Source organism: Dama dama, chromosome 26 (assembly GCF_033118175.1).
Source record: "Dama dama isolate Ldn47 chromosome 26, ASM3311817v1, whole genome shotgun sequence".
NCBI classification, from domain to species: Eukaryota; Metazoa; Chordata; class Mammalia; order Artiodactyla; family Cervidae; genus Dama; species Dama dama.
The window spans coordinates 49,113,798-49,140,854 of record NC_083706.1 but is presented as its reverse complement, the minus strand read 5'-3'; the positions used below and the strand labels follow the sequence as shown (position 1 = coordinate 49,140,854).

Here is a 27,057-nt window from a genome sequence, read left to right as displayed (position 1 = left end):
ATGGAGGATCAGTAGCCGTGAATACATTAACCTTGGGGACGTCTTGGCCGACCAGTGGGCGACACCTTCAGCGGGAGGTGCAGGGTGGGAGGAGGTGGAGCCCTCGCTCTCAGGGCCAAGGACCCAGGGCACAGAGCGGAAGCAGTGTACAACAAGTTCAGTGAAGACTTTTGAAAGTGGTCCACCTCCTCCCCAGCAAAAAAAAGTTAAAAGGAAACAAAACTGGGCTGGGGGAACCATTCATCTTGCCAGAAGAAGCTGTGGCTGCAGCACGTTCAGAGTGCTAGCCTGGCCTCTTTCCCCGAGAGCCCGGCTGCCCGGGTGTGGCCTCCCTTTGAACGGGGAAGAGCCGGGCCCACCCAGCCTCCTGAGTCAGCACCTCTGGGCCCGGGGCCCGGGAAGCTGTTTCGACAAGCTCTCCAGGTTAACTCTTCTGTGCGTTCAAGTTCGAGAACCCCTAGCGGAGCATGGGGGCCAGGGGAGCAGCCTGTGAGGCATGGCTGCTCCTGTGTCCTCTGCGCCCAGGAAGCAGGCCTGGTGTGGCCTCGGCGAATGGGCCCTGGAGGGGTTTAGGGGGTGACCCCACGAGAGGAAAATACAGAAGAAGTGTTGAAAAATACAGAGGTAGTGTTGAGTTAAAAGTAGATCGTGGGCACTTCATTGAATGCTGGCGATTGTGTGCGCCACACCATCGGAGTTAAATGCAAAACAAGACTATTGCTGCTTAAAATTTAGAAAAAGAACGTGAGTTGCTTGGGAGACTCCTGAACGAGAGCCTGGGTTCTCCCCTCGGCCCCGCGGGAGGGCTGTTCCCTCTGCCCACCCGCTCCTGGTCTCTAAAGGGAAGGGGCTCACAGGCCTTCTGGCCTACAGGGAGGGCAGGAGACAGTGCTTTGTTCGGCGGGCTGGCACCTTCTTCCTGAGAACACGGCGTATTTTTATTTACAACTTAATGACACAGTACACTTAAATTGCATTTTGGTTTTTAAAAAATGCATTTTCTTTAATCTTCACCCCTAAATTTTTTTTAATCCATTTGAATACCACATTGACCATAGTCTAGTTCAAATGACTTGTTTTCCAGCTGTTTCATATTTATCGTCACCAAAGAACATGGCAAGTAATAAGGAAGTTCTGCAAACCAAAATAACCGTCAGCAGTGAATAGACAGATGAAAGTGATCCAGGTAGCAGAATATTACTCGGTAGTAAAAAAAAAGGGGGGGGGGGAGTGCTCATACATGATACAAGGGGTAAGTCTTGAAAACATCCAGTGACAGAAGCAAGACCCCAAAGACCACATGGTAAAATGATTGTTTATGTGGAGTGTCCAAAATAGAGAAGTCTGTGGAGACAGAAAGTAGATTCTTTGTTGCCAGGGCTGGGAGGAAGGAGTAATGGGAGTGACTGCCAGCGGGCATGGGATTTCTTTCTGGGGTGATGAAATCTTTCTAAAATTGGTGGGGTTGGTTGCATAACTCTGAGAAGTTACTAAAAACCACTGAATTGCACATTTTAAATGGTGAGTTTTATGGGATGTAAGTTATATTCTAACAAAGCTGTTGTAGACTAATGATTCAAGGATGAAAAATCAAAATACAATATCTTCTCAGTAATTATTCAGTACTTGAACCAAAATAGCATCTGAAGAAGCTTTTATAGTTCGTTTCAGTTGTAAAACTTTTTCCTCGTCACACTCCCGGGGTTTGTTTCTCCCATTTGTGGGAGAAGTTTTACCAGGCTACTTCCTGTCAGAGCCTTTCTAAGCATTTGAAAGCTCTTATCCAAATATTTGAAAACTGTGGAAGCTGCTGAAATGGCACCTTGGAAGAGGGTGGGGATGTTGGAAAACAGCACTGACATTTTAAATGATTATGAAAGGTCAGGCTCTCGGTGTAATCTTGGTGGTGCTTAGATAGTTGTGCTCACACTAATTTTGAGTAAATGCAGGTGTGATAATATAGGGATTAATCTGTTATTGCTGAGTCCACTGCCTGCAGTCCATTCAAATATTACAATTTGAATTTCCCTTTCTCAGTGGGTTTCCTGATTCCGAGTATTTGGTAAAATCACTGCAAACTTGTCTCCCCCGCAGTGTTCTGGCTTCTAAATCACCTAAACCTGGTTGGTCTATTAAGATGTAAAGCAGCTGCTTGTTTGTGGAAGAACTGGTCTTGAAATTCTCCCTCCTGTCCTGGTCTTCAGTATGGTGTGAATTCATTTTGTAAAATGTGTGGCGGGAGAGGTTATCTTTCTTACACTGAGTTAAAAGTAGTTCAGGAGGAAGTAGACATTTCTCAAAGGAAAAATTGCAAGACTAGATTTCCTTACTAAAGTGAGAATAGTGAGGGAGGTAATTTGACAGCCAGAAATTCAGCTTACACATAACACGGGTTACAAGTAAAATAATAGTGTTTTATCATCAACTCTGTCTCTTCCATATCTAGATTCTTAAAAGGCATTTTAGATACCACTTTGATAAAATTAAACTGAGAAGGCTCAAAAAGCATGTTTTCCAAAGTATATTCTGAAAAGTACTCCTTTGCGATATTCCATGGGGAAAAAAATCTGCAGTCAGAAGAATCTGGGAGACCTCAGCTAAGGCCCCGTCCTGGAATTTCACAATTTGCATGAATAGTGCATACTCTCAAAGCCTTTTGATTAACTAAACAAAGAAAAAAGAAGCAGAGAACCTCAAGCTGTGTGACCTCAGAATACTGCCTCCCCAGCCCCCAGGCCTTTCCCCCTCTCTTGATATTCAGATAGATGGTGCGTTGTCAGAAGCCACTCCCGTCATTAAGCTGTAGAATGCAGAGTTGGAAGATCCCTTACAGATAAGTCTTTCCATTTTACGACTGACCGAGCTGGGGATGCCTCCTCCATACTGGGGGCTGGGACCGCGGGGGCCAGGGCGGAGGAGGAGGCCAGGGCTCAGAGGCCGGTCCTGCTGTCCGCCTGCCTTGTGTTCGAGTGCCCATCTGCTGGACAGAATGAGCCAAAGGGATAGCAGATTTATTTCATTTTAAGAGGGTGAGTTGTGGTTCGTGTGTATTTTAAAAAAACAGATTAGGGTTTAACACCTTGAATTCTTTATCGTGGAAAAATCAGTTGCATTGGAGCAACAGAACCTGTACTATATCGTGTGTCTGGTTGGAGAGGAACATCCCCCTCTCTGCGCATGTGAAAACAGGTGTGAGCTTCTCCTTTGTCTGTGAAAGCAGTCTCCCAGCCGACTCATGATTTTAGCGATTTTTCACTTGAATTTCCCACCCCTCTGCGTGCCTCGCCAGAGGGGGAGCCAAGGTGCGTGTGCTCAGTCCTGTTCACCTCTTTGCACCCTGTGGACTGTAGCCCACCAGGCTCCTCTGTCCATGGGATTCTGCGCAAGAATACTGGAGTGGGTTTCCATGCCCTCCTCCAGGGGACCTAACCCCACTCAGAGAATCAAACCCGGGTCTCCTGTGTCTCCTGCATTGGCAAGCAGATTCTTTACCACTGAGCCAGCTGGGAAGCCCCTAAAACACATTATCTTACTCTAAAATTCTGACCTAGTATACAGCTGTTTACAATAATGAGGCTTTTTTTTTTTTTTTTTTAGAGTGCTAGTGTGACTCCCACACTGAAACTTACTTATGAATTTCCATTATAAATAGTGCAGTGTGATTATGTCTGGTTCCTTTAGGTTCACCTCATTATTGTAGAGTGCTAGTGTGACTCCCATATTGAAACTTAGTTATGAATTCCCATTATAGGTAGTGGAATGTGGTTGTGTCTGGTTCCTTTAGGTTCTGACATTTTAGAAATCTAACTGCATCTTCATGCCATAGCTTCAAATGGAGTAGTGTTTGAAGGAGCAACATGAATTATTAAATTTATCATCTACGCCAGCCACGTGGTTCTTTGTATGTAAGGGGTGAGGGTACCTGGGCAAAATTAAACTTTTATCACTGCTGTCCCCTCCAGACACAGCAGAATGTTAGAAAGGGTTTCAGCCTGGGATAAAACACTGCCCTTTTGGGGGTAGATTTTAAATGACTCACTGCACACCCACACCGCACATTCCTATGGGATTTTGCTGCCTTCAGAGAATACTGCCTTTAATAAAACTGTGTGATTTGAGGGGGAAATAGATAGGCAGTAAAGATGGCAAACCATGCGGTTTTCTCCAGTCTTTGCAAGTGGTTTGGGTTTACGTGGTGTCGCATTTAAGCCCTGGACCTCCAGCTTCTCATGGGACCATTCTCACATTTATAATGCGAACCACGTAACCCCACTTTATTTCTGTGGCACCACTGCAAACACAGGAGCTCGCTTTTTCCAGGTGCACTTAAAACAACTGACTATATCAGGATAGTGGGCAGGATAATAAAAAGGAGAGTTGGGATGCCAAAGCCTGGTTTCCTTGGACCAAAACATGCAGATGAATGGTCCCATCCTCTAAGTAAGTGTTTCACTTTCTTTTTTTTTTTTTTTTTAAATGTTTCACTTTAAACTGTGAAAGTTCGTGCTATATTTCCGCACATGGTGACAGATGTGTAAAGTAACACACTGCTGAGGGAGGCAGCGCCACGCTGGGGTCCTCAGTTTCCCCAGAGGGCGCGCGTGCATGTGTGTGCGCGTGTTGTGAGTGCTTCTAGAGGCTTGGGGTAGGGGGGTACCTGTGTTTAGTGGGCCGGCTCAGGGATGCTAAACATTCCATAGTCCTTGAGATGGTCTTGCAGAAGGAATGCTTGTACTGCCCAGAAGAGCATAACCCCCAGCCCCTGTGAGGGACGTGAGGAGGCTGGGGACGTGTGTGAGTAGGCACACACACGTCCAGTCCTGCAGGGCAGCTTGATGGGTCTCGCTCACATGGGATTCACCCGAGTGTTGAGCTGTCGTGAGTTCTCCGGTCTCGACCTTGGCCTCAAGATGGTTGACTGTGCGCAGTTATTGAAACATACATATTCTGATCACAGTTACCTTGACTTTGTACTTTTGGGGGTTGTCTGAAAATGTTGGTGCCTCCCCGAATTCGAACTGGGGCCAGTTAGTTGCTCCTTCTGATGGGGCTGTTGGGGAGACGCCTGCCTCCTGGGGCCGGGTCGGGCCGGCCCGTAATCAGAAGCGCCTCTCCGGCTCGCCGGCTGTGTTCCAGGTCCTGCGCCAGACTGCAGGACCGCCAGCCTGCCGGACTCGGGGAAGTTCCTGGAAAGACCAGGCCAGGTGACACTTGGCACAATGTCTCACTGGAGCTGCTGAGGGTGATTTTAAGTCCCTGTGACAGAAGGGGCAGTTTTTGCAGGTTGCACAGACCCTCCTGATAACACTTAATTTTTAAGAAGTTCACTTTACTTGTTACAAACTTGGCTTTACTTGGCTTGTTACAAACATCCTTAGTAAAAGTATTCATTTTGTGGATTATTGCTTTTTCAAAGAGTTGTGTGAACTTTGAGTCAAATGTGAACCTGCTCAGAACCTTAAAATAGTTTGTTTTTTTCCCCCTAAATTCCTGTTAATAAGTTTGCAAAATGGTTAAAAATGGTGTGATCACTTTTTTATGTTAATTATTAGCATTGGTCTCAGGAGGTGACATTTTCCCTCTTCTTCAGGTTTAGAGGTGATCAAGGTTTAGAAGTTAAGAGTCTAAAGTGTGAGCCTCTGGTCTATTGTATTCGTCTCAACTGGGGAGAAGGCAATGGCACCCCACTCCAGTACTCTTGCCTGGAAAATCCCATGGACAGAGGAGCCTGGTAGGCTGCAGTCCATGGGGTCACTGAGTCGGACATGACTGGACGACTTCACTTTCATTTTTCACTTTCATGCATTGAAAGAAAGGAAGAAGGAAATGGCAACCCACTCCAGTATTCTTGCCTGGAGAATCCCAAGGACAGGGGAGCCTGGTGGGCTGCTGTCTATGGGGTCGCACAGAGTTGGACATGGCTGAAGCGACTTAGCAGCAACCAGCGTAGAAGCTTTGGGCCCACCATGTCTGGTTGTCCAGTTTCTGAGTCAGTAAATAATAGAGAAAGAAAAGCCTGTTTGAGGTCCAGCATTGGTCAGCCCCCATCTCCCCACTGTAGTCACGAGTGTGGCATTCGTTGTAGGCTTATGACTGTAACCTGGAGCTGCGTTTGTTCCAGAATGTTTGAGTTTGGGGCTGCTTTTTCACATCTCTCATACATGCCCTTGGAACCATAATTGAGAGACAGACTTACATTATTTTGTGCTTCATAACAGCCATTTCGTGATTTCTTTAAAATATCGCTATAAGGAAAAGGAAGAAACTTAGGCTTTATATTTTAATAAACTTGAAGACTCTAAAATGTGCCTAGTCTTGCTTCTCAGTAAACTTCATTTCTTGAATTTGTAGACTTGAGATTGGGAGGAAACTTACTAAAATCTGGGGCATTGTGCCTCCCTTCTGTGTTATATCAGGTAGAGAACCTTTCAGACAGACTGGATGTATGTGTCCATCATCACAGTTTGGAATGTTAGGGAAAAAACGATGTGAACAAAAATCAGTCTTTATGACTTAGAGTCTATGTATCCAGCCAGGGCATGACACACGTTCGGAACTTATATCAGGAGGCTAAATAATAACAGTTATCTGTGTCCTCATTACGTTTCCATCTGAGTGGGACGAATTTGGAATCTATGTCTATCTGCTGTTTATGTATTTCACTTGAAAAATGATGAGAAGCAGACATTTCTTAAGCACCATAGTTGCTGTGATATTTTCCTCCAGGACCGTGATATAAAGTAGCTAGATTTGTATGTTTTTTATATGCTAGCGAGTTCTGGGTTTTTTCAGGTGGTAGATTTGAAAATTACCTGTAAGTAAATGTTTTTAAACCACCAACAATATGGCAGCATTCGATGACATTTTTTCCAGCCTTCCCATCACTCTTCCTGTCCTAGTAATGCTTCCGTGTTTTTCCTGCCTTCATAATTATCCTTTTGGATTCCTACACAGCACTCTGTCCTCCTGGGTGCGTCTGCAGCCGTTTACCCATCTCCCTCCACTGTTTAGGAGGTCTCTGAAGTTGTACAGAGCCTTCTCTCCTCCTATCACCTGCAGACTTGGCGTGGGTGCCCGGTGGCCTCACGGACCTGTTGTAGGGGTCAGAATGTGAGATGGTGTGTGCAGAGCGTGTTAACAGTCATCAAAGTATCTTTGTAGAAAAACAGCTTAGACCTAAGTGTCTGTGGTTTTTTTTTAAAGCCACGAGGGCACACATTTGAATCCAAGGTGTGTGCGTGTGCAGAGCTGGGTGTGTGTGTGTGTGTGGTGACAGATGTGAGCTCAGATGTGGAGGCTGGGTGGGTGTGTGTGGTGACAGACATGAGTTTGGGTGTGGAGGAGGAACACTCTGGCCGCGTTGCTCGGGACCTTTGGGTTTCAGTGGAAGACTCGGGAGACGTCTACAAGGACACCGGTTAAGCATGATGTGTTTTTTTTTTTTCCCCAGATCAACGTCCGAGTGACCACCATGGATGCGGAGCTGGAGTTCGCCATCCAGCCAAACACCACAGGAAAGCAGCTTTTTGATCAGGTTGGTCTCTGCGCACTTGAGAGGGTTTCGAGTTAGAAAAGAGCATCTGAATCCCTTTGTTTGCTGAGCACAGTCATTACCTCCATCCCCAGCTTACTCCTCTTGGTAGAGATGACTGTTTATTTCCCGGGCTCCCCAGGGGTGCCCCCTGTCCACAGCCCCCGAGGAGAAGGGACCCCATGCAGTCTTCCTGAGCCGGGGCCTCACCTGAGAGCCCCGCCTGCCGCCTCTCCCGCGGGGTCTCTGCAGTCCCCCTGGCTGTTTCCTGCCATCTGGTGCAGGGCACGACGAGGAGGCAGGCTGGCATCTCCCCGGCCTCCCTGCAGCTGCAGCATCCTGAGCCCCTCGGGTGCCAGCACACGCCCCTCCCTTTCAATAAGAGCAGCGAACCACCATGAGGGCCATGAGAGTTCTTCCACAGAACAGTTCCGAGCTTTGGGCAGAGCGAGACCTACTTTTCCGGGCTCCATAGATTCTGCGCTGGGACTGAGAGCCCAGTAGGGCGACAGGGCTGGGTTGGGTGTGCATTCCCGGCCACCTGCTCCCTTGGCGGCCTTCCCGAGAGGCCCTGCTGGTGGCCAGGCGCTGCTTTGCACCTCAGCACCGACCTGGAAAGTGGAGCGGAGTTTTGGCGAATGTAGAAGTTAGAGGTGACTCACACGGGTCTGGTGGGGTCTCCCTTTCTTCGTCCCCGAATTTCCCTGAGCCAGTGAGCAGGTCCGCCCAGGGGCTCCGCCAGGCGCAGGGCCGGCCGCTGAGTGGATAGGATGTGGCTTCCCGCGGGTCAGACCCGGGCCGCGAGGCTGCAGTTGGTGGATGGAGCGGAAGGACTGGAGGGGAGCTGGGATGGCTGGGCCACGTGGGGCTTTCTCCGGCGGCCAGCCGCTCAGAGAGGAAGATGGGGCAGGTTTCGTATCCAGACATTGAGGTGGAGGGAGGTTTGGTGTATGGGGAGTGAGAAACTAGCAGGGGTGGGGGATGCATGAAACGTGGTCTGGGAACCCGTCTCCTCTGCACTTGCTACCATAGAAACCAGACCTTTGGCTTCACCTGAGGCTTGCCTCCAGCAAACATCCACCCCCTCCCGCCAAAGCCGGTGAGGAAGCAGGTCAGGGCAGACTTCGGTATTGATACCAAATTTGTCACTTCCAGTGTGTACAGTCCTCTTTCAAGTTTGATAGAAGTCATGCGTTTAAAGAATGGTAACCTGTTTTTTTCAAGGCTTAACATTTTATGTCATAGAATTTATACAGCAAAATCCTAGGACCCAGTTTTGATGAAATTTAACAAGTGTCCACAGCAAGTTGCTTTTCGACACAGGTTGCTTTCAAGACAGAAATAATCAGTGTGGGACTCTCTGTAACCAACCACAGGAGACTTTTTCCCCTAGTACTAGAGAGAATTTAAAACAGAAACTCTCCCTATGACCTAGGGCTGAATTCTCCCTTCTGTATCAGAATTTCACGTTTCTGGGGGTGGTTAGAGTCACCCCTTGGCGCGTGTGAAGCTGAGCACCCCCTCGTCCCTGGAAGCTTGCCGCCTCTGCCCGTGGGCACCCCACACCTGCAGCACACACCTTTGCCGGTGACCCTGGGTTGACGCCCGTCTGTGTGCCCCCCAGCCCATCTGGCTGTCTTTACTGAGGAAACTCTGATGGGGGCCAGAGCAGTAAGGGTGACATCATAAGCTTTGTTATCCCTAACACTGCTGAAATGTGCATTAAAAGCAAGTGGTTCAAGGACTTCCCCTGGCGGTCCAGTGGTTGGGACTCGGGACTTTCACTGCTGTGGGCCCAGGTTCGATTCCTGGTCAGGAAACTAGGAGCCCAGACGCCACATGGCCTAAAAGGACTGAATGGTTGGTGTCTGTTGGTAACAGGCAGCGTAGGGGAGGCTGCCCGCTGTGACGCCGGCACCTCGCTCTCAGGGCGGGTCTGCTGCACCACATGGCGGGGGTCCCCGGGGCCAGTGCCCCTCCAGAGAGCTGCTCATGACAGTTCCAACCCCCTTGTCCCTTTCCTACAGGTAGTTAAGACCATCGGCCTTAGGGAAGTGTGGTACTTTGGCCTCCAGTATGTGGATAACAAAGGATTTCCTACATGGTTGAAACTTGATAAAAAGGTAAGTCAGAGTTAACTATTTACAGGCTATTAATTGGGTTTGGTCTACTCTGTTGACATTGAAACTCTGTCTTTTGTTTTTTGTTCCTTTCTATTTGTGTAAAAGTTTTTATAGACAGAAAGGTTGCTGGTTTCAGGTAAACGGGGATAGTGGCTGGAAATTAGATCCTGGCCTTTTTCCTTACGGGAGTACGTGATGCATGATCGCTTAGGTTTTAGTTGACCTTAGTTTTGTTGTTTTTTTCTCCTCAATGAGACTGTTAATCTTAAAAACCATGAATCATCCAGTGTTTTGTAAGTCTTGTTACTGCTTTGTTTGGGCCTGTGATAGAGTTCCTTCCAACTCTAGAGTCTGGATAATTCCATTAACAATTACAAAGAAACACATTAAGCTAAGTGTCTTTTCTCCAGGTGGTTTCTCCCTTTTCTCCAAGTCCTGCTTTCCTTTCCTCCTGTATTACTGTACAACCGGAGGGCAGTTGGAGGCATTCAGGAGCGGGGGGAGGGTGTGAAGAGTTCCTGAGAGCCTGGTCCTGGGCTGGCCTGGCCCTGTGGACAGAGGCTGGATTCAGGGGTCACTTGGGCAGGCCCCTGGAGCTATAGCATCGCCGCCCAGAAAACCAGGGCTGGGGCTCTGGTGAGGGTCACAGGGTTCTCACCTGCCTTCTGTCTTCCATGCTGAAGAGGTGACTTTCAGAGTCATCATTACCTTCTGAAAACTGGCCTGCCGGACCCTTTGAGCCAGTGGTTCAGCTTGTGCCGGGCTGGCGGGTCTCTGTCTGTGGGTGGACTTTGCAATGAGGGTCTGGCTTCTGCCCACCCAGGTGTCCGCCCAAGAGGTCAGGAAGGAGAGCCCGCTGCAGTTCAAGTTCCGGGCCAAGTTCTACCCCGAGGACGTGGCCGAGGAGCTCATCCAGGACATCACGCAGAAGCTCTTCTTCCTGCAAGTGAAGGAGGGCATCCTCAGCGACGAGATCTACTGCCCGCCTGAGACCGCTGTGCTCCTGGGCTCCTACGCCGTGCAGGCCAAGTTCGGTGACTACAACAAGGAGCTGCACAAGGCTGGCTACCTCGGCTCTGAGCGGCTCATCCCGCAGAGGTGAGCTGGCGGGCCTCGGGGGCGGCGGGTTAGGAGGGTCGGGAAGCAGGGCTGTTGGGGGTTGGGTTCTCTGCAAGGCCCAGACTCTGTCAACAGCCCCCACTGCCGTGCAGCGCTCCCCCCGCTCCCCCGGGCCCCGATCCCCCCGAAAGGGGCCTGCAGTAGAGACACTCAGCAGGGCGGGCCGTCTTCACATGGCTTCTTGGCTCTCCCTAGTGGATGATAAGTTGGCCCCTGTTAAATCTGTCTTTCATTTACTAGTGGTCACATAATTGACCCCTTTTGGAAGAAGAGGCTGCTTAGAATAAAATACCTTTTTAAAGTTTTTCCAGGAAGACGAGGCTCCTCTTGTTCCAGGTTCTTAATTGTCCAATTCTGTTAACTGTCAGAAATGGTGCATATTAGGAAATAGATGGTTTTCTTTGGGGGGAAATAAAAGTCATGGTTTGGGTGAGGCCGGGCCAGTCACTCGCCTCTCCCAGACTTTGGGGTGATTGACGGCCCTGCGCCCTCTTCCTTTGCCACCCAGAGTCATGGACCAGCACAAGCTCACCAGGGACCAGTGGGAGGACCGGATCCAGGTGTGGCACGCCGAGCACCGCGGGATGCTCAAGTGAGTGCTGGGCTGGGCTCTGCCTTCCCGTGGGGAGACTCCAGTTAGGGTCCTTCAGGCGGCTTGGTGACCCGTTGGGAGCCGCTTGTGGCCAGTGCCTGGCAGGAAAGGTGTAACGAGCTGCCAATGAGGTTTCTTCTTAAAGCCAGGTGTTCTTCCCCACCCCGCCGGAGCCAGAAGTGGTTCAGGTTATAACTTCACACCCTCAGGCCTTCTCCTTGTTTTGGAGGAAAGAAAAACTTGTGTCTGAAATGCTTCAATTTTATCCTGGGGGCCAGAGTATTGTTCACAAGCCATCAGGCATGCTGTTTCATTCGTTGTCCATAAGGTGGTTGTCTTTAAAATGGTGTCAATGTTGAAAAAGATCCCGAGAGAAACACTTGCTATTAAAGAAGCACCAGAGGGGCGGGTGGGAGGTCTGTCCTGTTGTCCTCCTCTCCGACACTGGCAGCAGTTCTGATGACGTCTTGGCCACAGCAGTTCACGGGCAGTTTGGGCCTCAGAGACTGTGTGTCCTTGGCCTTCCGTCTCTGACCCGAGCATCTTCTGTGCTCCTAGTGAGGTGGATCGGGGAGGGCAGAGGGGAGGCAAGCTCCTGGGGCTCCCTGAGGCATCATGTGGGCTGCCAGGAGACAAGGTCATGCCCAGCGACGAGGTTTACAGGGAAGTCTTCTGCGTCCAGAGTTCTCTGCTGGTTCGCGTGAGCCAGTTTGGTCCTTTCCTTCCTAACATGCGAAGGACATCAGCAGTCAGTGTCCAGGACGGCTGGGGGCCCGCTCAGGTCTCGGGCTGGCAGAGGGACCGTGGTGGAGGCACTGGTGTAACTTGCACGCGGTTCACACTCACGCCCATGTCTGCTCTCCCCACATAGAGACAGTGCCATGCTGGAATACCTGAAGATCGCCCAGGACCTGGAAATGTACGGGATCAACTATTTTGAGATAAAAAATAAGAAAGGAACAGACCTTTGGCTCGGCGTTGATGCCCTTGGACTAAATATCTATGAGAAAGATGATAAGTGAGTCAAACTTTATATCATCTTTTGTTGGTGGGGTAATCAGGCCTGGAAACAATGGAGTAAGAGGCAAATACGCACGTGGGTTACTTTCAGAGTATTTACCTAGCAGCTGATCGGCCCAGCGTCTGACGCTTACGGGCTTCACAGCTGTGACGTGGCTGTGTGGGAGGCTAGTTTAGAGGCGCGTGTTCTTTGCCCTGTTATTTCTCTCTCAGCCTGTCTATCAGCCCATGTAGCATGTGCGGAGGGGCCCAGCAGGGCGACCACCAGGGTCCATGACCTCACAGGCCCTGGAGCTTGTGAAAGACAGCAGAACAGAGCTGCAAGAGGGTACCCCGCCCCCTCCTCTGAGGATGCCCACGGCTACCCGCTGGCAGCGCTGGGCGGCTTGAGGTTTGTGCTAATCCAGCCAAGAATATTTGTGATCCTGCCGAGACCTTAAGATTCTGTAAACAATAGTCTCTATGTACAGACAATTTAGCTAAATCCTCTGGGCTCTTCTGCGATGCAGGGCCGGCCCACCCCCCCTTGACTTCCTTTGCCCATCCTTGTGGTTACAAACTCTGCACAGACGTCTTTTTTCTGCCAAGGAGCTGGATTCACAGAAAAAGATCATTCTCATTGAGCAAGGGCGTGTTTTCCACGGCAGGTCCCTGCTCCTTGGTCTTGGAGTGGTAGCTCCCCCGTCTCACCTGCTCTCAAGTTAGTGGTCTCTGCTCCCCCATGCCCCAGGTAGGCTGCCCCCCAGCCCCCACGATCAGGAGCAAACCAGCACTGCTTTTGACAGACGATACCGTATGTAGTATTGTTTGCTCACTTAGTGTATCCAACTCTTTGCGACCCCTTAGACTGTAGCCCATCAGGCTCCTCTGTCCATGGGATTCTCCAGGCAAGAATACTGGAGTGGGCTGCCCTTTCCTCCTCCAGGGGATCTTCCCAACCCAGGGAACGAACCTGTCTCCTGTATGAGCAGGCGGGTTCTTTACCATTGAGCTGCCAGGGAAGCCCAATATCATCTGTAGAATCCGCTGTAATCCCAGCATGCTTGCCGGAACCCAGGGTGCAGAACCCTTTCTCCTGAGGGGTGGGGTCTGTGTCAGACATTCCCGGCCCCTGGTCCGAGCACCGGAGTGGTTGGAGGAGTGCCTTTATCCACCCGCCGGAAGGCATGGTGCCAGTCAGACGACTCTTGTTACACTTGGGACGTGGCTCGCTTAGTGGAGGCGCGCGGGGCCGCGTCTGAGGACCCAGAAGTGGGTCCCTGAGGACTCTTGGTGCGCTCCTTCCGCTGGACCCAGGCGTGACCAGCCTGGATGAGTCAGGGTCTCGGGACCAGTCCTCAGGGAGCACTGCCTCACGGGAACATGCGTGGGAAACTGCCTCTGCCTCCGAACTCTGCTCCTGCATGAGCAGATCTTATAACATAGCCACGGCCAGGGCTGTCCCAACAGGTTTTTCAAGCTACGGGACACCGCCAGGGGCAAAAACTTGCTGCTGTCAGCTCGTCACCACACCTGCCCACCCACGTAAATGCCCGTTTGCTCTGAGGAGAAACCTGAGTGAGCCGCTTGGCTCCCCCAGCCCTGCCTCCCCTCCGGCTCCCACCCACCCCTCAGCTGAGCTGTGAAACCAGCGGCCTCTCAAAGGGCCTCCTCCCCGAAGAAGACCCCGGGGGGCGTGGGGCACGCCTTGCTCCCCCTTGCTTCTGCGGGCAGGTAACGTAGTTCTTCTGTAGTCAGAGCTGTGCTCCTTTGAAGCAAATACTGACAAGTCCCTTCCTCGGATGAGCAGGAGATTGTGGCTGGGTCTGAGGAATGCGGTGACAGCGCTTAGCTGTGGTAAAGTTGTGTTAAAGGTGACCCTCAGCCGAGGAGCTGACGGTGGAGGACCATGAGGACCTGGAGCACTGCTCAAGGGAGAAATCTGCTATGTCCAGTGCGTGTTAGGTGATGTAGACCTGATACACCTTGTAGATGCGTGCTAAGTCGCTTCAGTTGTGTCCGATTGTTTGCAACCTCATGGACTGTAGCCCTCCAGTTTCCTCTGTCCATGGGATTTTCCAGGCAGGAATACTGGAGTGGGTTGCCATTTCCTCCTCCAGGGGATCTTCCTGACCCAGGGGTCCAACCCACATCTCCTGTGGCTCCTAAATTGCAGGCAGATTCTTTACTGCTGAACCACCAGGGAAGCCCTGCAGTAAGCAGGTGTCCTTATTGAAAAGCTTATCATTTTTAGTATTAAACATGCTGGGATGGGGGATATTTCTTGGGGTCCCTTTTCCATCATGTATGTAACAGTCAAGTGGGAGTGCGTAGGGCAGGAAGCACTTGTCTTTCTGTAAACCCTTGATCCAGAGAGGAGAGGGCGTGGGGAGAGCGTGGACTTCGGCCGCGGACGCCTGCGTCAGCCTGGGGCAGGGAAGGTTGAGATTAGCCGTGTGACAACTGCCCGGCCTAGTCTGGCCAAAAACAAAACCAGAAGATCAGAGTAGCCTGATCTGCTGCAAGCTCTTGGGCCTTTTGGAAGCCCTCTTTCCCCAGCCTCATCCCTCCCAGAGCTCACTCCTCTGGCCCTCTGTGTGCTGGCTGGGGCTGCAGCAGGAGAGGATGGGGCGAGATGAAGGCCAGTGTCTCTCCCCTTACGCTGTTCACCCAGGCTTGTAATCTCACATTCTGATTTCCATTTCTGTTGATGAGCGTTAGAAATGATGTTTCACCCATTTAAAAATACAGGATTCTTTCCAGTTTCTAAAAATCTTGCTCCCAGGCAGGTTTATCTTTGGTGGGGAGGGGCACTGGTGTTACATCTTTGCGCCTCATTTATCGTCGGTGGCTTACCTGCATCTCCGAGGAGAGTCAAAAGGGATTTTATGATTCGTGAGTTTTGTGGATTCACAGGTATATCAGGGTCGCAGTTGTCAGACAGTCCTCTCCTTTCTGTCTTTGGTACCCCAGCTTGAACACAAACAGATTTTATGTTTTGAATAGCTGGGTTTCTGACACAAGTCTGTTTCCACGAGGACCCCTCCGGAAAGAGTTAGAGCACCTCTCAGAAGAGGTTTAAAAGTCCGGCTCAGACTGGCCGAGAAGGGAGTTTGGACACGTGGTGGGGGGCACCTTGGTGGCTGTTCAGTGTGGGGGAGTAGGCGGCAGAGACGGGGTGCAGGGAGTTTTCCGATGCTCCGGCCCTGCAGAGAGGGTTGGTCCCTCCTGATAGGGGAGGGCAGGGCCGGGTTAACTGACTTTTCCTCCACATAGAGGTGTGGGCAGACCTTTAGGCTCATCACCACCCGGGGAGGTGACTCGGCGGGTCTGCCTGCTCTTCCCTTTCTCTGAGCCCCAATTTGATCTCCAGCCCGTCCTCCCACCAGACCTTTCTAAACTCATTCCAATGAAAATTTTCAAAAAAAACTGCAACAACAAAAAAACTGCAACACACGAAGCATTTTACAGTGAATCCCGTGTGCCTACAACCAAGGTTCCACCGCTGGCATTTAACCCCTTGCTTTGTGATGCCTCCCCCCGTCCACATGTCACTGCCCTCTGTCCCCACACCCTCCTCTGGACACCTCTGCAGGCATCTGTATCCTCGCCCCAAAATGCCTATTATTTATTAGGGCTCAGTCTGTTTTGTGGCTTCCCAGGCGACTTGGTGATAAAGAGGCTGCCTGCCAGTGCAGGAGACTCGGATTCAATCCCTGAGTCGGGAAGATCCTCTGGAGGAGGAAATGGCAACCCACTCCAGTATTCTTGCCTGGAGAATTTCATGGACGGAGGGGCCCGGTTGGCTATAGTCCCTGGGGTCATAGTCAGACACAACTTAAGTGACTGAGTAGTAGTATGTTTTTTTGTTTGTTTTTGTGTGTGTTTTTTTTTAATGTAAAAATTTAAACGAAATTCACAGTTCTTGAGTGTTCATCTGCTAATATTAGACACACACATGCCTGCTAACTCCTCTCACAGTGTGGAACGTCGTCATCACTGTCTGCTGCGGGTTTTGAATTTAATTTTTTTTTTTTTTTTTTTTTACCGTATTGCACACACGTGGGATCTCAGTTCCCCAACCAGGGATCGAACCTGCACCCCATGCATTGGAAGCTCAGAGTCTAACCACTGAACTGCCAGGGAAGTCTCAAATTTAAATTTTCTTAACCATTTTTTCATTTTGAAACCATTTCAGACTTCAGAAAGTTTCCAAAAATAGTAAGTGCAAAGAATTCCCATATGCCCTTCCCCAGATGTTCAGTTGCTCGGTCATGTCCGACTCTTCGTGCCCCATGGACTGTAGCCCCCAGGCTCCTCTCTCCATGGGATTTCCCAGAGCGGGTTGCCATTTCCTTCTCCGGGGGATCTTCCCTTCCCAGCAGTTGAATGCGCACCTCCTGCCTTGGCAAGTGGATTCTTTACTACATGTGCCTCTTCCCACATGTTAGCATCTCACGTAGAACAGGGTCCAGGTATCACAGGCAGTATGTTCACCCTGATTCCCGATGGTTTTAACAGTCTGTGGACGGTCTTCCCATGTTTTCCCACTCATGTTCCTTTCCTGTCCAGGATCTGCCTGGAATCCCACCTACATTCAGTTGCCACCCTTAACCTTCCCGCCACCCCCCCCCTGCCCCCCCCAGTCTCCTTCCATCTGGGACACTCCCACAGTCTGTCTGTCACAGCCTTGACCCCTGTAAAGAGTATTGACATTGACTCTTTAGAAAATCCCTCACCTTGGATCTGATCCTTTCTCACGATAAGATCTGACGTGTGCACTTTAGGCAAAAGTCCTACAAAAGTGCTGCCATGCCCTTCCATGTGGCATGTGATGTTGGAATATCCTGCTTCTGGTGTTGACGTGAATCTCAGGTCAAGGTGACATCTGCCTGGCTTCCTGCAAAGTTACTCTCCTCCTTTTTGAGATAAGTATATTTAGGGGAGAGTCTAGTGAATATCCTATTCATTATACTTGTAGCTATTAATTCTACATCCATTGTTGAGACTTGGATAAACAGTTATTACTGTGGTATGAGAAGTGAATTTTTTTAATAATCATTTTGTTTACAGATATTAATGGAATTCTAAAAGGAGCCACTTTCTCCTCTCCCATTTATTGTTTAGTTACTGATATTAATACGGACTCATGGGTATGTGTTTTCGTCAACGGATCATAACCTAAACAGTTACTTTGTTGCTCAGATTGTGTGAGATTTGCTTTTTGGAGCTCCTTTGAGTTGGCTACTATGCCTTCCTCTGACCCCAGATTTTCAAGTCACTTCTTCCTTTCCAGCACCTCCAGATGTCCCAGATTCTGCTCCAGTCCTGGAATTGGCTGTTACTCCAAAGAGCTCTGGTTCCCTGTTATTCTCGAATTATACTTAAAATTTTTTTTATGCCTAAGTAAGGACAGACTTGGGCTTCCCAGGTGGCGCAGTGGTAAAGAATCTGCCTGCCAATGTAGGAGACATAACAGATGCAGGTTCGATCCCTGGGATGGAAAGATCCCCTGGAGGAGGACATGGCAACCCACTCCAGTATTCTTTCCAGGATAATCCCATGGATAGAGGAGCTACAGTCCATGGGGTCACAAAGAGTCAGACATAACTGAGCACATGCACAAAACAGACTTACAAACCCTTTAGAAATCTTCTTTGTGGGTCTTTTTCTGTTTGTGTCCTGTAAGTAAACTCAAAAAAGAAAGAAGGAAAGAAAAACCTCTGTTGGCTTACAATTATGGTCAAGAATTAAAGGAGGTTCTTTAACTCAGGAGTGAGTCAGAAATTTCACGTTTAGTCCTCATCTTTGTCCCTACAGTCATGTTTATGGAGACTCTAAATTGTTATATGAGGTTTCAGTCTTACAAAGATAAGCTTTGCAGGTACAGCAGAGAGCAGAAGCTGGAGGCCATGGAGACGGGGTGCCCAGCTCTTGAGAGAAACATGCCTGTCGAGCCTGAAGGTCCAAGTTTTCTGTGTTAGAAACTGTTTGGAGAGACCCAGATAAAACTAGGAGCCAGAGAACAAATCATTGGCTCTTGAAAGTTCAGGGCATTGGAAGCCCGGTACGCAGTGCTGACTGCACAGCTGAGGCTGGTTCCAGCACCTCTGCCCTTCCCAGCACGCTGGCCATGTGTTCCGCGGAGCAAAGTGTTCTGAAGCAGCTGATGCCTGCCTGCTGTCTCTCCTTCACGGCTTTTCCGTGGAAAGACGGAGGCTGACGTCCATGGCAGGGACAGATGATGTGCTGAGTTCCTTTCCATTGTTCAGAGACCTGTAAACAAAATGACTTTAAATGATAGGGCTTCCCCGGTGGCTGAGTAGTCAAGAATCCGCCTGCCAAGGCAGGAAACTCAGGTTCGATCCCTAGGTTGGAAAGATTCCCCTGGAGGAGGAAATGGCAACCCACTCCAGTATTCTTGCCTGGGAAATCCCACGGACTGAGCGCCAGGCGGGCTACAGCCCTTGGGGTTGGCAAAACAGTCGTTCACGACTGAACTACTAAACAGCAACATTATATATCTCATAGTAACTGAACAAACAAACTCCTTGCATGCTTTTTTGAGTGCTTTGAAGTGTGCTAACCAGATCTGTTTCAGCGGGCACTGGTGGTCCTATAGGAGAACGCTTGCAAAAGGATGTGTTCCAAAAGGGCTTGACCCTTAAACCACAGCCTGGCCAGTGCCCTGACTCCTGGGTCCCCGAAGAGGCTTAGGTGCCCTCTCCCGGCCTTCAGAGGCCACCCCCACTGCCTCGACTCAGCTTGCGTCACTCAGCTTGCGTCGTCACAGCAGGACCTACATTGCCCGTCTGTTTTTGGTTAAACATGCTGGTAGGCAGTGTAGTCCTCCGCCCTTTTCCTTTCCTAAATTGGAGGTTTATGGCTCACAGGCAAGGACTGTTTTTGACAGCAGCATCTTTGAAAGATGCCTTGAGGATCTGTCCTTACTTCTGGAAAGGTATCCATGGTAAATGTGTCGCAAGAATAGGGTGGAGGACTCCTCCAGGCAAAAGCTGGAAAAGGGCTCCAAAGGAGGGGCTTTGTTTCCCCTCTGGGGAGGGGGGATGGTACCCTCCCATCCTTGTCACTCCTCCTGGGGGGGTGGCAGGGGCTCTGTCTCCCAAGCGGGCGGAAAATAGAATAGGGTGGGAATTACAAAGTTCATAGAGCAACGTGGTGGTCTTAAATTCATACAGTGAGCCTTCCCAGGAATGCTAATTAAAAACCCAGAGTTCTGGCCAGTGGTGGACGAGTCGTGACTGAGTAGGACCGCAGTGGGCCTCTCGTTAGGGTGTATGATCCGAGCACTGGGCTGGAACGTGTCCAGGAATGTGTCTGGCCCGCCAGGAGGACGTGCATCATGCAAATGAGAACCAGAGGAGCTGAATCCACACCATGCCCTCAGCTCACCAAGAAGATGTAACAGTTGTACATAAACGTGCACCCAGCATCATCAAAGCACCTGAAGGCAAACAGATGTTCTGAAGGGAGAAACAGACACCAATACAGTGATGGGGGGGGGACTTGAACACCCCCACTTTCAGCAGTGAAGCAGCCACCCAGACACAATCAGCAAGGAAACGCTGGACTTGAACCATGCCAAGCGCTTTCCTTCTCCATTTGTGAGCAGCTGCTCTGGGTAGAGCGTGTTTGGGAAACACAGGACATGCTCTTGGCCATCAGAATGTGAACCTGCCTGGTTTTCAGAGAGCTCAGTAATAATGTAATGTGAATAACACAAGAATAGTTTGCATAGTATAAGGGGTGGCACCTGGAGAGGAGGAGGGCTGTCGAGAGAGGGAGAATGAGCTGGCCTGAGCTCTGCAGGTCCGGGAATGGTGGGGGAGGGAGGTAGGAGACCCTTCCAGGCAGGGGGTGGCAGGCAGTGAACCCTGTGTTGACAGGATGGGCTGAACCCAGCCGCTGGGGCTCGGTTAGAAGGCTCTTGGATAGTAAGTTAAGGACTGTGGGTTTCATCTTTAGAAACCGGGTGAGGTTAGGGCCGTGTTGGCATTTTTGAGGAGGGGAATGGAGTAAACAAACGGGACATTAATCAGACAGGCAGACAGGAAGTAGGGTTCCAGCAACAAGGGACTTGATTAGGCTGCCGGCACGTGAGAGGTGTCAGGGTGGTGATGTGAGAATGAATTGCAAAGGATGGTTGTAAGAGAGGTTTCAAAGGATGAAAGGATGTGCCTGGTTAGGCCTCCAAGTTGACCTCAAGATTACAAGCCGGGAGATGGGCCGCAGTCACCGAGAAAGATGTGTTAAAGGGGAGCATTATTCAGGCCTCATAGAGCTCCATGCTGACGGACCCCCCTGTCAGCTTGCCCAGCACAGGTGGCAGCTGTCTTGGCTATGATGGATATTACATGTTGTGATTCTTGGGCTCGATTTATGCTTTTTGTAATTGAACTAAAAACAATTAAGAATGGTTTTGCAAACCTTTCTTAGCCAATCCAAGTACACATCTAACTTCTCCCACCCTTTTTTTTTTTTTTTTTTGGACCTTAGGTTGACCCCAAAGATTGGCTTCCCATGGAGCGAGATCAGGAACATCTCTTTCAATGACAAGAAGTTTGTCATCAAGCCCATCGACAAGAAGGCTCCTGTAAGTCCATGACAGTTGCCTTTGCTGTTTTTTCATTCTGGCAGCCATAATGCGTCTCCAAGATAACAGATTTCTGTGTGTGACAAGGAGCCAGTGATTTCAGAACTACCTGTTGGCGGGGTGGCAGAGGGGAGGAGTTTGTTTTCTACTCAGAAATCTTCTGTTCTTAAAAAAACTGCCGCTTGAAGGAGTTCTCTTACCCTTCTTAGAGCCTGTTGTGAATTTTACCAAAATTACGGTTCGGAAAAGGACTTCCGTGTCTTGGGTAATTTTGGTTCCACAGGTAACAGCGTTAGGCTGGGAGACACACGTCTGGGAGCCCTCCTGGACTTGGGTGCGCTTGCTGATGGCTACTGCTCAGGGGTCAGCATGTAGCATTGCTCTCCAGCTGTTCCTCTCATGGGGGTTAGTCCTAAGGGTAAACCAGAGGTCTGAACACCATGGGGCCAAGTATTGTCCTTACTGAGAGACAGTTTCAGTACTCCTGCTATTTGCAAACTCTTGACTCCTGCTCCATGAGTAGTTGAACATTTGTTTTAAATGAAACAAGTGTTTAATACAGACTCTCAGGCACCATGGTAACAGGTCACATTAATATGCGGCACCACGAACCAAGGGTCATAGTGTCCCCGCGTGATGTGGGCGGTGACATGGGGTGGCGAGGAGAGCCTGCGACCCGGTACAGGCTGCACTTGAGATGTTACTGATTGTTCAGAGCCTTTTTTAAGAAGTTTACGGACAGAAGTAGGAATTCTAGGTAGACTGTTGAAGAATTAAGTTGTATGTGCTTTCAAATTGGGTTTAAGTTTAGCTTTTGCAAAGCTGGAAGGATATAATCATAAACTCCCAAGCAGAGGCAATTGTAATGCACTGGGTTGAATTAGCCGAGTGTACTTTTACTATAATCTGGTTTTATGTGAAGCCATCACTTAAAGGGGGAAAAGGGGAGAGACCTTTGCAGGTTGCGTGCTGCGTGTAGGTGCAACTCTAGGATGGTGGGCACAGTGGAGCAGGGCGGATCCCGCCCCAGGAGGTATAGACACCAGTGGAGAGATGAAACCAGGAAATGAGGGCAGTGCCCTCATCCACAGTGGATTTAACAGCGTCATTGCACTTAACAACAAATCCAGAAACCCAAAGGTCGCCGAAGCACACGGGGAGGGACCCCTGAACCCATGTGGAGGGCAGCACCCCCAGGGAGCCCCCAGCTGAGCCCCAGCCCCGCGCCCTGGCCAGGCGGCTCCTCCTCCCAGCCGGCCGCTCAGATACCCCAGTTTGGCGCCGTGTGTTGACTCCTGCGCTGGGACCTTCCAGTCGTGAACGGTCAAAGCCCTGACGCAAGGGTGGGCCTGCTTTGGGCCGAGACAGCTGGCTCCCGTTGGAAAAGGGCCTCTGGTGCATGCCCCATGGAAAAAGCAGAAGGGTGGAGACCTGCCCTTGACGGCAGGCCCTGCCCAGCCGATGGAAGCAGGGAGCAGCCCAGAGGCTCACCTGTTTCCTTGGGACCTTGGATTCACTTTCCTGGAGCATTCCTGGTTTCCATTTTGAGGATCTCATTCTCTGCCAGAGTTAGCCTGCCCCGAGTTGCATCAGGAGGCCTGGACTGGAGACGTGGATTTAGAAATCTCTGAATGTTAGCCTCCAGTTTTTAACTTGAAGTCAGAAACTGGCCACCTGCAAAGGCAGCGTGGGAGTTTCCTCGTCTCCCTTGCACCAGTGCTCTCGCCATCCCCGGCACTCACAACCCTGTGTCTGGGCGGCTGTGTTCTCCGGGAGCGTCACCTGCAGTTCTGACCCTTGGTTTGTTTGTTTGTTTTCTCTTTAAGTGACATTTTTCATTAGTTTCTTTGCAAATACTTGGGAACCACAGCCAGGACCCACCTGGGTAGCTGTGCAGTCACGAGAGGTGGCTTTCCCCTGTGTAACAGGAGAAAGGTGGGTGATAAAAATACCTGTTTCTCCCTGCTCCTTGGGAAACCCGATGACTTAATAACAAGCGTGTGAAACTCCAAGGAGAGCCCTGCCCAGGAAGTCCGTGGGCTCTGTGGCTTGCCATCACTCCCTCCCCTGCGTTTGGGGACAGGTGGAGAGACTGAGCCCTTCCTGGGTGTGTCGACCAGCTCGCCTGGCAGGTTCCTGTAGGCTTCAGGAGGGCTGGTCCTTTGTTTCAGACCACCCTCCCCTGTTTCAGTCTGGATGCGGAGGGCACTGTGGTTCCCAGGAGCAAGGAAAGCAGGAAGAGAAAGCAGATGACTCTTAACTTTTAGGCAGAGTTTCTAAACCACACTGTTCCTCTGTCACCTGTGTTAGTCACACGGGTGACCAGGAGCCAAGAAAGAAGACTGTGTCCCAGACCCATGCGGTCACAGAGTCAGGAAGCCCTTGGGTGCTGTGATTTCTGTTGTTTTCAAGAAGGCTTTCCAGTAGCGGTGTCGTAAGGCAGCCCGAAGTCTGAGCCAGGCGTTTCTTGTATCAGCCACCTTTCACTGTGCCAGATGCCTTTCTCAGTCCCTGGGAATATGTTGTGACTCAGTCCTGACAACAAAGCCACCGATTGTATAGCTGAAGACGCTGAGGCTCTCCGAGTGGTGGAGGGACTTGCCCAGGGTCATGGGGTCAGACACGGCAGGGCCGCGTGAACTGTCGCCCCGCAAGTAGGTGTCCACTGGACACCCGTAAACAGAGAGTGGGTTTGGTCCCGTCAAGGCAGGGGTGCGCGAACATGGCCCAGCGCGCCAAGAGGCTGACTCGGGGTGGAAGATAGCGGGACAGGCCGTCAGGGTGAGGCGCTGGCAGCCCCCGTGGCTGATGTCTCCCATCGGCCACAGTGGGCACCGAAGTGACAGCCGCGGGCGTGTGGGATTGGATGTGACACGCCGAGGGGGGCCCATGGAGGCCTGCTCCTGGTGAGGGCGCAGCTGAGTGGAAGGGGGGCACCAGGCCATTCGTACGGGGTCCTGGAGCTGCCCGGCTGGCGCTGAAGCTCCGGCGGTGCCCCAGTCGGTGCACTGGCAGTGGTGGGAAGTGAAAGGTTGAGGCGGAGGAGACGGAAACTCAAATAGGAGAAGTTGCGCTGTCCAGGCAAGAATCAGGGATGGGGCCATCAGGGGCTGGAGGAGGATGTCAGCCGCTGGTCCAGCCGTGGGGTTCCTGTGTGTGCACACACAGGCGTGCGCTGACCGCACATAATCCCTCTGCTTGTCCTAGAGGATGCTCGCCCCCTGGCACCGAGGACCCCGCCCCCCCCCACTCCTCGCGTTGCTGGGGTCAGCGGCTTTCCACTGGGTGGGGTCGGGTTTGGGAGAAGCAAGCCAGAGACCCCGCATGCCCGAGTCAGCGTCCACGCTGCTCTGTCCCGCAGGACTTCGTGTTCTACGCGCCCCGCCTGCGGATCAACAAGCGGATCCTGCAGCTCTGCATGGGGAACCACGAGCTGTACATGCGCCGCCGGAAGCCCGACACCATTGAGGTGCAGCAGATGAAGGCCCAGGCCCGGGAGGAGAAGCACCAGAAGCAGCTGGAGAGGTGAGGGGGCGGGGCGGGGCGGGGCGGGGCAGGGATCCCAGTGGGCGGGCCCCCCGAGGCGGGGAGCCGTCAGGGCGGCTGGGGTCAGTGCTGTCACCTGTGTCCTCTGCCGGGTGGACGGGCCTGGGGCTGGTGAGGGGCTGGGACGAGCAGGCTGCTGTGTGGACACCATGCTTACCTTCCCCTCCTGGAAACAGGCAGCAGTTGGAAACCGAAAAGAAGAGGAGAGAAACCGTGGAGAGAGAAAAAGAGCAGATGATGCGTGAGAAGGAGGAACTGATGCTCAGGCTTCAGGACTACGAGGAAAAAACCAGGAAGGCGGAGAAAGGTGGGCGGGGCCTCCTGGGAGGAGGGGCTCTGGTCCGGTTGTGATGGGAGGGCCGGATGGTGGGCACACAGGCAACCCGGAGGGACCCCTTAAGTAGAGACTTTGAGAAGAGACATGATAAAGTTGTGATTGGGATTAGAAGCTAGTTCTGTGGGTTCTGTGCCGAATGCTGCTGGATGTAAACCTTTTAAATTTCCCCGGAGTCTGGTGGGGTGAGGTTTGAATTATCCCCCTGTTCCTGATGAGGATGTGGAGGTTCGCGGAGGCAGAGCGCTCTGCCGAGCTCACCGGAGCCCTGCTGCACGGACCACCTAAGCCGAGAGCCGAGGGAGCGGTCCCGGTCTCCTGAGTTTGAGGAGAGCAGCCGGGCGGGGATTCAGCCAGCCCGGGAGGGGTGGGGGGGTGTCCTCACCGTGGGGATGTGGTCCTCTGTGCCCTGAGGAACCAGTCGCCCAGTGTTCCCCGCAGGGTCTTTGGGAGGAGCGGCCCGGAACCCGGTCCCCTGCTCCGCAGCATAGGGGTGATTCCTGCCACGGTCCCACCTGGTCCCCTGAGGGGAAATCGGGGCAGGACTTGAGGGGTTCCCAACTGCACCTCGAGCAGCTCTGGTTCTGCGCTCTCTCTAGAGCTCTCCGACCAGATCCAGAGAGCCCTGAAGCTGGAGGAGGAGAGGAAGCGGGCCCAGGAAGAGGCGGGGCGCCTGGAGGCTGACCGCCTGGCCGCGCTGCGCGCCAAGGAGGAGCTAGAGAAGCAGGCAGCCGACCAGATCAAGAGCCAGGAGCAGCTGGTAGGAGCCGCTGGCCTCGTGCTGGGTTACAGGGAGGCTGCCCCTGGGGACTGGCAGAGTGACACCTGCCTGATGATCGTTTGTACATTACGGCGGGGCTGTAAAGTGATCTGAGGGTATAAGGTGGCCGGTGGGGAGGGAGCCCCGCAGTGGTTGGGCCTTGGGTGGGGGGATGGACTCGGCAGCCCCGGCGAGGTGCAGCCTCAGACACTGCGGGCGATGGACACCGCTGGCCAGGGATGGGGCACCATATACCAAAATGTGACCCCTCCTTCACGAGTGGCGTGCTGAAACCGTTCTGGAAATAATCTGGGCTTCCGTTCCTTCCTCAGGCCACGGAGCTCGCCGAGTACACGGCCAAGATCGCCCTCCTGGAGGAGGCGCGGCGGCGCAAGGAGAACGAGGTGGAAGAGTGGCAGCTCCGGGTGAGCGCGGGGCGCCGGCAAGGCGGGGCGGGGGCTCAGCCGGGACACCACCTTCAGGGCTCGGGACGCCCCGTCAGGAACTAGCTTTAAGTCAGATTACATGCGTGCTCCCAGGACGCCCAGAGGCCCGGCCCTGAGCCCTTCTGCCGCTCCTAACATGCTCCCCGCGGTGTGGGGGAAGACCTGCACCCTGGGGGTCTCTAAGCCCCGCGAGCCCAGCTCTGGCTACTCCCTCCTGTGCCGTGGGTGGGCGGCCTCACCTCTGAGCTCGGTTCCCTGTTGTAGAGTCAGGACGAGCATTACCTAGCTTGTGGGGTGTCCACACCCCCTGCCCAGAGGTTTAGTCAGTTGCTGCTGTAATAGACCCGCATCCTTCCCGCGGGCAGACTGCAGGGGTCCCGGGGTTCGGAGGGTAGACCTCTGCCAGGCTGTGGGGCTCCTCTCCCCTCACCAGCCCTTTTCCACACTTCCTCACCTGCGGTGGCCCCCTCCCCTTCATGGGGGACCCCCATCCCCCAACCTGAGTTGTGTCCAGAAGACTCTGGTCCTTGGGTTTTTGAGGAGAGTGCTCAAGTATTAAATGAAAGAAGTGGATTACAAAACAGGTACAAACTAAACACATCTCCAGGGTCAGGATGGTGGTGCGGTGTCTCCCCCCCACCCCTGCCCAAGCTGCTGGAAGGATTATGGGGTGAGAAAGGGTGTGAACCACCTGCTGACAGGCAGGCAGGAGCTTGATAAGCAATGCCCAGCCTGCCACTGGGGGAAAGTAAAATCGAACATCAAAAAGCCTTCAGTGGCTGGAGGGCTTCATCATATTTTTTTTCAAAAGTATATACAATAAGCATATACAGGGACTGTAAAGAAGTTATAGTACTTAGAAAAGTGTCTACGTTCTCTCAGTGCCGCGGGTGCAGTTGACCCGGGTCTCCAGACCTGGGGGCAGCTGCACAGACGGTGGACCGCCCACCAGGTCAGCCAGAGCCTGGCCCTCGGCTCAGGGCTGCGCATCCA

At 51.9% G+C, this 27,057-nt stretch overlaps 1 protein-coding gene across 1 annotated transcript in view; it reads left to right on the top strand.

The window, feature by feature from the left end:
- EZR (ezrin) overlaps positions 1–27,057 on the top strand; it is a 44,641-nt gene that overhangs the window by 16,632 nt on the left and 952 nt on the right. Inside the window, exons 3-12 of the mRNA XM_061130269.1 lie at positions 7,451–7,534; positions 9,559–9,654; positions 10,478–10,752; positions 11,282–11,365; positions 12,237–12,383; positions 20,882–20,978; positions 24,340–24,503; positions 24,701–24,831; positions 25,458–25,618; positions 25,951–26,043. Coding sequence (XP_060986252.1) covers positions 7,451–7,534; positions 9,559–9,654; positions 10,478–10,752; positions 11,282–11,365; positions 12,237–12,383; positions 20,882–20,978; positions 24,340–24,503; positions 24,701–24,831; positions 25,458–25,618; positions 25,951–26,043 — 1,332 coding nt within the window. The remainder of the gene's footprint in view (positions 1–7,450; positions 7,535–9,558; positions 9,655–10,477; positions 10,753–11,281; positions 11,366–12,236; positions 12,384–20,881; positions 20,979–24,339; positions 24,504–24,700; positions 24,832–25,457; positions 25,619–25,950; positions 26,044–27,057) is intronic.